This window comes from Fusarium musae, chromosome 1, assembly GCF_019915245.1.
Source record: "Fusarium musae strain F31 chromosome 1, whole genome shotgun sequence".
NCBI classification, from domain to species: Eukaryota; Fungi; Ascomycota; class Sordariomycetes; order Hypocreales; family Nectriaceae; genus Fusarium; species Fusarium musae.
The window spans coordinates 2,158,848-2,171,519 of record NC_058387.1 but is presented as its reverse complement, the minus strand read 5'-3'; the positions used below and the strand labels follow the sequence as shown (position 1 = coordinate 2,171,519).

The 12,672-nt window shown below is 49.8% G+C and overlaps 5 protein-coding genes across 5 annotated transcripts; 3 read left to right on the top strand and 2 right to left on the bottom strand.

Annotated features, from left to right (window-relative positions):
* Positions 1–103: 103 nt before the first annotated feature.
* On the bottom strand, positions 104–784 carry RPL36 (60S ribosomal protein L36; the record flags this gene model as incomplete). Its single annotated transcript, XM_044818402.1, has 4 exons — positions 104–184; positions 244–325; positions 500–600; positions 731–784. The coding sequence occupies 4 exons, from the start codon at positions 782–784 to the stop codon at positions 104–106; spliced, it is 318 nt and encodes a 105-aa protein (XP_044686104.1).
* A 1,304-nt stretch (positions 785–2,088) lies between these two features.
* Positions 2,089–2,661, top strand: J7337_000653 (uncharacterized protein; the record flags this gene model as incomplete). The annotated part of the gene is made up of 2 exons (XM_044818401.1): positions 2,089–2,465; positions 2,523–2,661. The coding sequence occupies 2 exons, from the start codon at positions 2,089–2,091 to the stop codon at positions 2,659–2,661; spliced, it is 516 nt and encodes a 171-aa protein (XP_044686103.1).
* Positions 2,662–3,444: 783 nt separating this feature from the next.
* J7337_000652 (uncharacterized protein) lies at positions 3,445–4,662 on the top strand (the record flags this gene model as incomplete). The annotated part of the gene is made up of 1 exon (XM_044818400.1): positions 3,445–4,662. The coding sequence occupies one exon, from the start codon at positions 3,445–3,447 to the stop codon at positions 4,660–4,662; it is 1,218 nt and encodes a 405-aa protein (XP_044686102.1).
* Positions 4,663–7,686: 3,024 nt separating this feature from the next.
* On the top strand, positions 7,687–9,283 carry J7337_000651 (uncharacterized protein; the record flags this gene model as incomplete). Its single annotated transcript, XM_044818399.1, has 5 exons — positions 7,687–7,698; positions 8,029–8,036; positions 8,180–8,533; positions 8,728–8,815; positions 8,915–9,283. 5 exons carry the CDS (start codon positions 7,687–7,689, stop codon positions 9,281–9,283), a joined length of 831 nt encoding a protein of 276 aa, XP_044686101.1.
* Positions 9,284–10,466: 1,183 nt separating this feature from the next.
* On the bottom strand, positions 10,467–10,958 carry J7337_000650 (uncharacterized protein; the record flags this gene model as incomplete). The annotated part of the gene is made up of 1 exon (XM_044818398.1): positions 10,467–10,958. The coding sequence occupies one exon, from the start codon at positions 10,956–10,958 to the stop codon at positions 10,467–10,469; it is 492 nt and encodes a 163-aa protein (XP_044686100.1).
* Positions 10,959–12,672: the final 1,714 nt, after the last annotated feature.

Genomic DNA, 12,672 nt, shown 5'->3' with positions numbered 1-12,672 from the left:
CAAGCCGTTAATTCTTTTTTAATCGATCAAATCGTGACCACGCCAATCCATGCGAACCCCGTTCGGTGCCAGATTCCCAAAAATCAGATCAAACCGAGTTGATTTAGTGACCAGTACGGCGGGCCTCAGCGATGACGCGCTGGAGCTCGTCGACCTTGGCCTTGGCACGGCCGAAGGTACCAAGCTACGATGCGAGTTAGTACTTGTATCGTGGGGTGGTTGCGGTGTCTGGGTTCGACGTACTCTCTTCTTGGCGAGCTTACGGGCACGCTTGTCCTTGGAGTTGCGGAGCAACTCAATGACTCGGCGCTCGTAGGGGGCAAGGCTGTAAAAAATGGTGGTTAGCAAAGAGTTCGAGCATGCATTTGAAAGCTCCTCCAATGGATAGGGTCGATGCCGACGACAGGACCTCGAACACGCGGCTCAGAACCCCATGCCAGGCATCTCCCATCCATAGCCTCCAAATCCAACCTCTGGTCCCAAATGATGTTTGACTTACCCAGCAACCTCCTTGACGACCTCACGGACGAAAGCGGTGCGCTTGCTCAGGTGACCCTTGGTTCGGGAAACACGGGGCTTGACGACACGGGGAGTGGTTTTCTGTAATATCGGCGACAAATGTCAGCGTCCATCGTCTGCTAGTTGGGTGGTTGTCGAGCCCTCATCCGTCGCGAAGGCGAAGACAAAGCAGAGATCCTCCACGAGGTGAGACTGCGACAGAAAGACGTACGTGACCCTTGTTGAGGCCGACGGCCAGGCCAGATCGAGCGGTTTCAGCGGCCATTGTTGCTGGATGGGTTAGTTGGATCGTGAGGTGACGAGAATATTTCCAACAGGATCAGAAAAAACGAGGGGATCTTTAGTTGCCTTAGTTTGGCATGCAAAATTTGCCAAATCTGTGGGTCACGTGCCCAAGGGTAGCGAGGTTTGTGCGGACCCCACATCAAGCGGCATTTGGCGGCGAATGGATATGTCTATCTGATGTGTGAGAGACGGCTCATCAGAGCTCAGAAGAGGACTAGACTATCTAACCTACCTATATGTAACACGGATATATCTATACAAATAAGGAACTGCACTTGGCATCACGAACCGTCAACTCTGGTTTTCAAGCATAACGACGGTGCTGATCATGCTCAAATCAAACGGATATGGCATCATATCTTGAAGGCCAGGATTGACATTATGGGAAGCCTTTTCCATACTCAATCCCATATTGTCCAGAATCAGCATGAATATCTATACGGAGTAGACCCGGCCTTATTCAGCGACATGCCATCTTCATCCAGGTGCTGTATGATCTTGAATGCCTCCAAATCCACACAGGAGGTCAAATAAGATGCGACGATCCTCTGTGCATTGCGATCGACATCCGAGTCTTCATGGTAGCATCCTCCAATCTTCCTTGTGTTAAAGCGAAACATGAAAAATGTAACCAGCCGCCAGCCTGCCAGCAGAACTCGTCAAGTCATCGCTTCTCAGTCCAACGCTTTTCCATAGAGATCAAGCTTCTAGTCTTGTGTCACTCAACAACAACAGCCTTGTCGGGCCATCTGTACTGTAACTAAGAATAACTTTGACGCTTAGACGCTTGGTTACGGAGGCTCTATCGTAAACAATGAGTTGGCCATGGATATCCCATAATAAACGTCCGAGGCTCCGACCCAGCAAAACATGAAACACGATCGGCATCCAATCAACTGCACTGCCTGGTTGTTGGATCCTCGCCTCCGATCCCTTCCACTCCATGTCCCCTTGCGGATGCAGAAGGATCTGCGGGTGGAATTGGATTGCATTGCACGACGGCGCTGGAATCTAGAGCAGGCCCGATTTAATGAGTTACTAGGCCGCGTGTTCGGTAAGGCAAGGAGAAACCACTCGGGGCGGTTGATGCTCTGACGTCGTGTTCTCCATATGGCCTTTGATGGACTTATAAACTACTATCTACCTCGCTACCTGCCTAGTCATGTCTCGACTTGAAGACAACATCAAACTTCACGAATTAACATACCTCCTATAATTACTATAGGTATACAACCTCTCACTTCGTACCAGACACACATACTACATTCCTCTAGTCCCCTCACAATGCAATTCGGACTTTTGTTTCTTTCTGTTTTGCCCGCGACTTGGGCCGCGCATCTCTACGCAGTTCCCCAGAGTCTTTCTCTTCTCGAGACCAGTGCTGAAGACAACGGCTGCACACTACCCGATACCTACCGCATCCAGGACTTCAAGGCAGTGTCTAAAGACAGCGGCAAGACACTCAGTGGCTTCGACTTTGTATTCTTCGACCAGGACACCAAATTGACGACTCACTGCCACAAGAACGCTTCTTCAAAGGCCATCACAGGCTTGGGAGGCAGAGATCGGTTTGCGTGTGACAACGACGTAGTGGAGTTCATCTGGACTGATGATACCAAGAAGCTATGGATGATGGAGAAGGTCTGTCAACAACAGGATGGGTAAGTCTTGAATTCTCGATCTTGAAGAGAAAACGTGCATTGACAATGGCCTAATAGATCTATACCATATGAGGCCAGTGGCAGCATCATTCTCAATGTCAAGTGTGCCAGGACTGGTGGCTGCTCCAGCAACTCGACAGACCAGAAGTCGTCCTTCACTAGCCTTCAACCCGTGAGGGAGGCTCCTCCTTCCTAAGAAATCGGTCTATGACGAGTAAGATCTCGTGATCTTGAGTCGTGCAGAATCCAGCTTGCCCGATACCTGTCATGCGGGCTACTTTGCTACTTGTACAATAACAAAACAAAACAAAACTGGACGTATGAGGATGGCAATGAAGCGAGGAAAAGGCAGAGATAATATGCTGTTGGTACCAGCACTGAATAGAGATTCGGTTCGAGATATCGATATGAGCAATGTATTTAATTTGTTCATGATTTCTTCAAAAATCGTTTATTCAGACTTCCGCCTCCAACGTGAAAGAATGTAAAGTGGGTCTATAATCCGGGGTAGTAAAGTCTCATTGACCACTCAGAGTGTCTCATTCGGCTCTAAATAGAGGCAACGAATGGCGCTCCTTTTCCATTGGTCACTTGTTGGCCTAAACAGGTACCGCCAATTCTAGTACATGTGCCGTATGACCTCAACAATTTGGAGTGTCATTCACGAGACCTGTCAACCCTGATCTTGACCTCTTCACTTGATTTACCTGCTATTCCAGCTCTCATCATTATGTGCGTTGAGGCTAAAATCAAACACTCATCCATAATCCCTCGATGATGCATTGCTTCTTCTTCCTCATCTCGCCCATTCTCAAGTCAGAGACCTTCTGAGTCGTTACTATAAGTTGATTCTACAACACACAGCGAGGATTGGGGACGTTTCCAATATTGGAAGGAGGAAAAAAAGATCAACCATTTATGGACGCGTTTGCAGCTTTTCAGACTTTGCAACTATCAGCATAGAGCACCACGTTACACCATGCGACTCAAATTTGTCAACACGATGAGGACACTGACTCTTCAGCTGGTTCTCATCACTTCAAGCCTCGCTCTTAGCAACCCATTGTCAATACTCAGGCACAGCAGTAATAGTCCTGATACTAAGCCCTACGGCATATCCGTGCCCTTGTTTGCAACACTCGAACGTCTATCACGACTCGTCGACATTGCCTATTGTATTGGCACCACGGGAGTCAGGAAACCCTTCGACTGTGTCTCGCGCTGCAGCGAGTTTCCCAGTCTCGATCTCATCAATACGTGGGATACTGGCCCTTTACTCAGTGACAGTTGCGGCTATATCGCTGTTGATCACGGTGTGAGACAACGCGGAGGCAATGACGCTTACATGGCCGGTGAGCCTGCTATTGTGGTGGCCTTCCGCGGCACTTACAGCATCGCCAATACGATTGTCGATCTGAGTACTGTACCGCAAGAGTATGTGCCGTACCCGTCTCCTGACCACGGTGGAGAAAGCCCTTCTGACGAACCAAAGCGTCAATGTACAAATTGTACGGTGCACATGGGGTTCCTCCAGTCCTGGAAGAATGCTCGACGTCTTGTGCTTCCGCAATTGAGACAGCTGAGGCTCCAATATCCTTCTTACCCTGTTCAGCTTGTAGGCCATAGCCTAGGAGGCTCCGTCGCTTGCCTCGCTGCACTGGAGCTCAAGGTATCTCTGGGATGGCAAGACGTCATAGTCACGACTTTTGGTGAACCCCGAGTTGGGAATGGAGGGCTCGCTCGCTTCGTCGATGAAGTTTTCCACCTAGATGGCCAAGAAGATCTCGAGGGACGACAATACAGGCGGATTACTCATAAGGAAGACCCCGTGCCTCTGCTTCCTCTGGGTGAATGGGGCTACAAGTCACACGCAGGCGAGATATACATCGCCAAACAGGAGCTCAGCCCTTCCGAAGTCGATATTCACATGTGTATCGGCGACAATGATCCGAAATGCATATCCGGGGCAGACGACTCGTTATGGATGACGATACGCCGCTTGTTTCACGTCAAAGGCCTTCTAACGGCCTCGGAAAAACTGGCAGAGTTGAATGGATTCCCTTCCAGATTCAAGCTATGGCAACTGCTGTTTGCTCATCGGGACTACTTCTGGAGACTCGGCCTCTGTGTACCAGGAGGCGACCCTGCAGATTGGGGCAGAGGACGGTACCAAGCACCGGAAATGGAGGAGCTGTGATTTTGAATTTTTATTTTTATTTTTATTTTTATTTTTATTTTATTTTTTTAAAAAAAGAAAGAAAAAAACTTATTGTGTTGGGGTTAGCAGGCGTTGATGATATGGAAAAGCCTGCTTCAAGATATCTCATGCATATGAGCTTAATGGATCAATGCATATGAAGGGCTATAGTATCAACAAGTTTGAAATCAAATTTCTCATGTAATTCATCAAGTATTCGACAAATTCAATGTACCTAGTCTCAAGCGTCTGAATCCCAATGACTCATATTCTAGAACCACCATATGGACGAAAGAGAACATATTTTCTACTCCATGCCAGCCAGTATATCTTCCGTGTTGTTCAAAGTCATACGGTACTTTATACGATTTTCTGGTGACCTGGTCCAGTCCCGCTCACCACGGGCTAGACGGAGCGGAAAGCTCCACCAAAACAAGCCGAACCAGGATTATTCAAAATCATGCCAAGTGACAAAGAAGGGTCCCAGGCTAAAAGAAGTCCCTGAAAGTAAGATTTCACCTTGGGGAAGGCTACTGGAACTCAGACTTATGCAGCCTGGTCGACTTGTTTCAATGCAGACAGTTCATCATCTCGAATACCCATCATAATAAGAATGAGATAAGAGAGAGCATACGCATTCCCGCTGCTGAGCTGTCTGCACTGTATGAGGCAAAACCGGTTTCCACGGCTCTGGTGGAACGTGGGCTTCGGATGATTGCAGATGGGTCCGTGGGATCAGAGGAGAAATGGTTCAGTTTAGCAGGGGTTTGATGAGCGACAGAGTAGCTATTTAGCTTCAGATTGCAAGAAAAAGGGCCCCATTGAAGTCGGCCAGGTCTGTTAACGAACAAGACTATGTACAGCTTACAAGTGAGTTGAACTTGGCAGCTACAGTATGCCCTTAAAGTGGGATTTCTTGAAACGAGCAGGATATCACCAAACTCTTAGCAGCTAAACAGTTCCCGTATCCAGGTTCGCGGATTCCTGGTCAAGGATGGACAAATCGAGGCGTGCAATATGACATGGAGGGGTTGCAGGCAAGCGGAATGAGAATGTCAAGCGTCAAGTCACAAGGCAGGGATTTGACCCGTTCAAAGCGAGATGGGCAGATCTTGAGATTTGATGCAGCCCAGCCAGGCCAGCAAAGAGTACTTACTACTCTACTGGATCTTAGTCCTGAGAAATTCCATAGATGGGTTTCTATTTCTTAATAAACACAAGTGCGAGAGCTGTGGACGGACTGTCTAGATTGTCTAATCATGTAAGAAATCTTGATCCAAGTTTCAGATAGTGGTTTTGGTCTTGGCTTGATACATATATCGCAACAGGCGTCTCAGAGTCAGGATCAGGGTCACAGAGTCCAGACTGTACCGAAGTGGTTGGATTCGATAAGCTCTTAAACGCTGGAGTGGGCGGTTGATACAACGGACGATCCCAGGAAATGAGTTCATCTCGTGCAAAGCTCTCACGACCTGTAATCCAGTAAGATAGGATCGTCACGTGCTGGTGAGCTCTGTAAGTCTTAACGGTGGAGGCGTATGAATGGTAGACTCTCATGTGCGTGCCTTTTGGCGGTAGTGGCAGTCATACTGGTAGGCAGACAACAACAGATTATCACTGGTCAGGCCTCTCGGATCTCACCTAGACTTTCATTATCAGCCATGATTCGTGTGTGAGATGCGTGCTGCCGTCCGTGGTGGACCTGGAGATAACCAGGACAAGGGCCCAATAGAAGTCGTCTCATCAGCCCCAATGAGGCTGATTCTATTATGATGCAGAGACAACAACAACAAACAACAAGCATTGTGTGATTTCTCTTGACAAAATCAGCTTGCCGTAAAGGAGACATTAGCACGTGCATATCAGCACTATCCCTGTGAATCAAAAGTAGGGAAAGGGGTCTGTCTGTCTGTCTGTCTGTCTGTCTGTCTGTCTGTCTGTCTGCACAGGCGTGAATGAACTGGAGGAGAGATTGGCGTCAACTGCCAGGGCTAGTGAGCACCAAGCATCAAACAACGGCCAGAAAACTGTTTCGTTTGGTGGAAGAGGGGTGAAATCAATGGAAGGGGGGCTCATCTCTGTCGTCACTTTTTTTTTTACGCTCACGTGGCTCCCTGTGCATTGTTTACATCCGGCATGGATGGCATGGCATGGCAGCCTGGGGCCCAGCCAGGACAAAGCCCAGCCCAGGTTCCTTGAGTTTCTACTAACTAACTTAACTTATGTACAGGTAGCACACCAAGCTCCGCAGTCTCAGAGACTGCGGGCACTGGGCTCAGATTGGATTGCTCCAAGATACCCGGACCTTACCTTCAGTATTGGATGCACTGCAATTTAGATGAGGCGGGCAGCTATGGCGCACCGGGTTCCGTCTGGACTTTTCAACGGGGACATGATCCGCTAAACGGGGAGATCATATCGGCTCCCCTATTTTCTCCTCTCTCTCCAGTTAATGGCACTGTCGGTTGTCTTGAAAAGATCCATTCATTATTAGAGCGGTGACTGGGTTTGTGGTGCACTAATGTCGATATGCGGGTTAAACAGTTACCAAGAAGTGGGAGTCAAAGGCAGAGGCCAACAGCCCGGGCCCAAGGCGACCCTGGGATTGGGCGGGCCAGGCTGTTCCTTGGGCGATACACCCCTAGAAACGATCCATTTGGGGGAGGGGAGCTGCCCGCTGCCTGTCAGGCTTGCTCCCATGCGTCCCATTCCATTAGTACAGGACGCTGCCAGAATCCAATTCTAGGTAGGTACCTAATGCCCACGCAATATACGTACCTCTAGGTACCTCGCTCATTCACCCAACGCCTGACCCGCCTAACTACACCTCAATCCAATCCAGTCCAGTCACTGGTCTCTCTTAGTACCTTACCTTACTTTGCCTTACCTCTACTCATCCCTCTCCCTACGCGCCCTCCAACTCTCAACCTCAAAAATTCAATCTCTCACTCAACCTCTCTTCTCCCTGTCACGACTACTTCCACTTCCTTTTTTCTTATCAAACAATTCCCAATATCTTCCAAAATGGCCACCGAGGTATGTATTCTCCCTCCCGGTTTCCCTATTCTTCTCTAGAGATGCTCTACCCTTTTTCCCTCTCGGCCTCCTGTCCCGCCGAAGGCCGCACAACCCCTCAATCGAAGCCCAACATTGACAACCGGTGACAACACCATGAGATTCCTCCCCGAAGTCCACGATTCGTCTGTGGCCTTGAACTCTCGGTTATGTAGCCTGTGATCATCTAGAGGCATTCTCAACTTGTCATCAGGCGGTGATTCTCGATTCCCTCCCTCCCCCTCCCTGCTCATCTCCTCATCCCCATCTCTCTAATCAAAATGCTTGATGCTGACTCTCATGGTGTGATAGCGTGAAAGGTTTGTCTACGACATCCCCTCCCGGATCTCTTCCGATGCTATCGGCGCCCTGCCAATACTTTGGCTCGTCCAGCTCGTTTAAGAATCCAGATCCCCTTGGAAGGACATCGTATCGCTGACATCGTACGTGTTACTCACTATAGCAAGACCTTCCTGGCCCGCCTCTGCGAGCAGGCCGAGCGCTACGATGAGATGGTCACCTACATGAAGGAGGTGGCTAAGCTGGGCGGAGAGCTCACCGTTGACGAGCGTAACCTCCTCAGCGTCGCCTACAAGAACGTTGTCGGCACCCGACGTGCCTCGTGGCGCATCATCTCCTCGATCGAGCAGAAGGAGGAATCTAAGGGCTCCGACAAGCACGTCTCCACCATCAAGGACTACCGCAACAAGATCGAGACCGAGCTCGAGAAGGTTTGCCAGGATGTTCTCGATGTCCTCGACGACTTCCTCATCCCCAACGCCGCCACCGGCGAGTCCAAGGTCTTCTACCACAAGATGTGCGTTTTTATCTTCCCCGCCTCTAGCCTGAGGCCCCTCGTCTTTCCGCCCTTTTTGTGCTCGCTCACGCAGCACTTTACACCCACCTCGCTCCATGCGTGCTTTTTCCACCGCCGAAAAAAAAAAATAGAAAAGCACACCATTTCTTAATTTGGTTATCAAGAAGCTGACCGTGTTTCTTTCTGATGAATAGGAAGGGTGACTACCACCGTTACCTCGCCGAATTTGCCTCTGGTGAGAAGCGCAAGGGTGCTGCTACCGCTGCCCACGATGCTTATAAGGTAAGGCTAAATTAAAACCCAACTACCCCCCACCTCCGTCACATGCCGTAAGATCCGGGGTGCTGGTGCCCCTCGCTGACAAGTTTTGCTCAACCATAGAGCGCTACCGATGTTGCCCAGACTGAGCTCACTCCCACTCACCCCATCCGTCTGGGTCTCGCTCTCAACTTCTCCGTCTTCTACTACGAGATCTTGAACTCCCCCGACCGTGCTTGCCACCTCGCGAAGCAGGCCTTCGACGATGCTATTGCCGAGCTCGACTCCCTCTCTGAGGAGTCTTACCGCGACAGCACCCTGATCATGCAGCTCCTCCGAGACAACCTCACCCTCTGGACTTCTAGCGACAGCGCTGAGGGCGAGGCCGCTGGTGCTGCCGATGCTGCCAAGAAGGAGGAGGGCGAGGCTGGCAAGCCCGCTGAGCCTGCCGCCGCCCCTGCTGAGGAGCCTGCGCCTGCTGCTGCCTCCTAAATCTATCAATAATCCCCCTCGATACCACATGCGTCTCGGCATATAGGAACCGAGTCGTATTCTTGCCCCGGTTACACTTGTCTGCCCCCGGACACACGGATAGCTGGGCCTGTCTTGGGCGGGCTGGATGATAGTACGAGGCTTCTTCTTTTTGCGCGGTGCGTTGCTTTTTTTCCCATGGCGATGGAGAGGGAGGAATCACAAAGGGTCTGGTTTTCTGGCAAGGGAGAGTGTATGGCGTGGAATCTTTCACCTTGTTTTGTCCGTCGGACTAGTAAGAAGGGAAGAAGGGAGCAGGAAAATTCGATTGGTCAACACTCGGTGCTGACGGCTATTTGTCTTTTTTCCCCCTCTTTTCTACCTGGCAGATAAATCGCAAAGTTTCCTCCCCTTTTCACACGTCTTTTTTCTTTGGCCTACTTTCCGTATCTAACATCTGTGTATCTCTCAATCACCGTCTTGTTGGTCATTGAGAACGTGGACAGGGCTCAGCCCGTCTAGATGGATCGTCACGAAGAAGTCTTTCTCATGTTAACGCTTTTCCCCCAATTGTTGTATGTCTTTTATGTTTTTCTGTTCATGTCTATTGGTTCGTTCTCAAACGCAACCCCCCTGAAGAGAGGCAATGGAGAGATGAATTGTTTCCTGTTGTTTCTGAACAAAGACTTGTCCCCAAAAATCAACCCCTACATTCATGTTCACGGGTACCGAGAAAAAAGTGGCGGTATAAGCTGCCCCTTGGCTTTTCCGATCTGAAGCCTCTCAGAGTTCTGCACTGGTGACGTTTGTTCTCTGCTGACATTTTCCTGATGTTGAACTGTTGCATCTTCCCAGCGCTCGTGTTCCGTCTTTCCATTCGCGAGCTGTCTGCTAAGGGGGTTTCCGAAGTTTGCATATGTTTAACGTCAATGTCGGGCGGGACAAGTGTCGAATGTGATAGTCTCTCGTACCTGAGATTAGAAAGATTGGTTTACACGTGCATGCTAGTCTGGGTACGTGGAATTGTCTGTGAAGGACATTGATTAATGAAGAATAAATGCTATATCATGACACATGTCGACATGGACCCGGCTGCCTATTAAGAAGTATGTAATGCTGGCACCGAGTCGTTCGTAAGCAAACGTGACAGACGCATTCCTTGCTTGGTAGCGAGTGCTGATGCGTCAGTCCATTGGCGACGCTGTCACCGTTCCTCGATGCGACGGTTGAGTAACCTGGCTGCTCGAGCCAACCTCTCTTGCTTCTCCTTCAAGCCATTTCCTTCTTCGCTATCCCTTTCCAGAATGCCGCCTTCTTCATCTCTCGCGTCCTCTCCGCGAGCCACCCTGTTCTCAAGTCCGCGGTACATGGCTGTACGGCCATCTGGGGGAAGCTCGGCGGCGGCGGCGGCCATGTTGGCAGCGGTGCGTCTCTTGGGCCCAAAGCGCCAGCTGATGCGCTTCCACAAGCTTCGGGGCTTGGAACCAGCAGGTGATGGAGGTGTAACAAACGAAGTATCTGGGTCGGGGTCTGGAGTGGCGGCGGATGAAGATGATAGTGATGATGATAGTGACGGGGCCGTGGGGAGGTGTAGGGCTGAAGCGACTTCGGTGCGCCAGATGTGAATGCGCTCTTGCTTTGCAGGAGGCATGAGGGGGTTGATCCTGGTTCGGTGATCTGAATTATCGGCGGCCATGGCTGGTTCTTTTACTGTTGAAGCAGATGTTGATAATAGCAATTGATTAATTCGTTGTGATTGAGTAATGGGATCCGTAAGGAGATAGATGTTGGATTACGGGGCTCAATGCGTATTGTGTGATATGAGTCCGAGGCCAGTCGGAATTGTGAAGCTTGCCATCAAATGAAAGGTCTGCCGTTGGTGATGATGAGAAGCGGACGATGAGGACGTCAAAAATAAAAATATCAGTAGCTCATTGACAATCTTGGTTTTTGAGCGTCGTCCAGCGATTTCATCCGTGTACGCCAATGACTCGTGCAGATCGTACGAAATCGTACTATCCAAGGGCCTGAGCGTGCTGGATCTGGGATCTGGGGGTTGTGTTGTCTCCAAGACTCAAACACTCGAGAGCAGACAGGTGAGGCTTGATTGCGATGGCCTATGAAAATATTCCCGAGAAAGAAAAAAGCAAGCAACCCAGACTGCACTAGAGGTTCTCTTTGTGAGAAGGGAAAAGGAGAAATTGCGATCAAGGGTTTAGAAATAAGAGAGGCAAGGCGAGATCAAGCAAGGCAAGGTAAGGTAGGTTCGGTTCGAAAGTGATTGGAGCTAAGGAAATCACGGACCGGGGACGATCTCTTTGGCTTCGGGAGAGAGAGAGGGGCGGGTTTCTGAGCGCGGGCCAAGAATGAATTAGGTTGTATACTACTAAGGTACGATAAGTAGGTACTTAGGTAGGTGGCTGGACGTCTTAGGTTGAGATTGAGTCTGAGGTTATCGAGGACTGGGATTGGGAATTGAGGGCATCTCAGGAGAGCATCAGAGATGGAGGAAGAGGAAGAGGAAGAGGAAGACAAAAAAAAAGACGAAGGAATAGAGAGTGTGTGTGGTTTAGGTCGAGTACATATCCGTCAAGGATGGATGGATGTGATATGATTGATACATAAAATGATCAGCGCTGGTCTAGATCGTCCAAGGCCTCGTGCTCACGACAGGGAACCTAGGGAAGAGTGCAGCGTGAACGGTAACCTACGGTAGCCATGGAGCGCTACCATCCAGTGTCCTGTATGCATCTCCCTACGATGCAGTGCATGGAGCGCTGCAGCCACAGTACCTTACCTACTTTACCTCAACTGAACTGTGGATCTGTACCTAGGTACCCACTAATGGAGTATCGAAAGTGTCGGTGACGGGGACCAAAGGTTCGTGCCGAACTCAAGTCTCAACACCACTTATTAACGGTAATAAGCCCAAAGAGTCAGCAGAGTAATTTTGACAAACCGATCAGATCAGTCCCTTGACGCCCGCCAGATACCGAGAATTATTTCATTGGAGGTCTCCATCTGTGGGGCTTGGTCATGAGGCCTAGATCTCTAAGTAATACATAAGGTACGTACTGTACAATAAATCCCTCCACCTTGCCCCTCCAGGGTAGCAGTTTTACCTACACTACATTACATTACAACTACCAAGTGGCCACCACAGTAATGCATCACCCGACGAGAGGCAAGATTAATTAAATTAGGTGCGTCCTTGGCGACACTGATACATAGAAATCACCTGCCGAAACACGCCGCTACTCCCATACAGGGGCTTTTCTGGGTCGACTCGTGGTTAGACGAATCGGGTGACACATGATTCAGTTGCTGGCTCACATGATGTGAAACATAAAAAACACCAACAGAAATAACAACATCAGCCGGCGAATCTCTGAGACGATAACCAAGTCGTG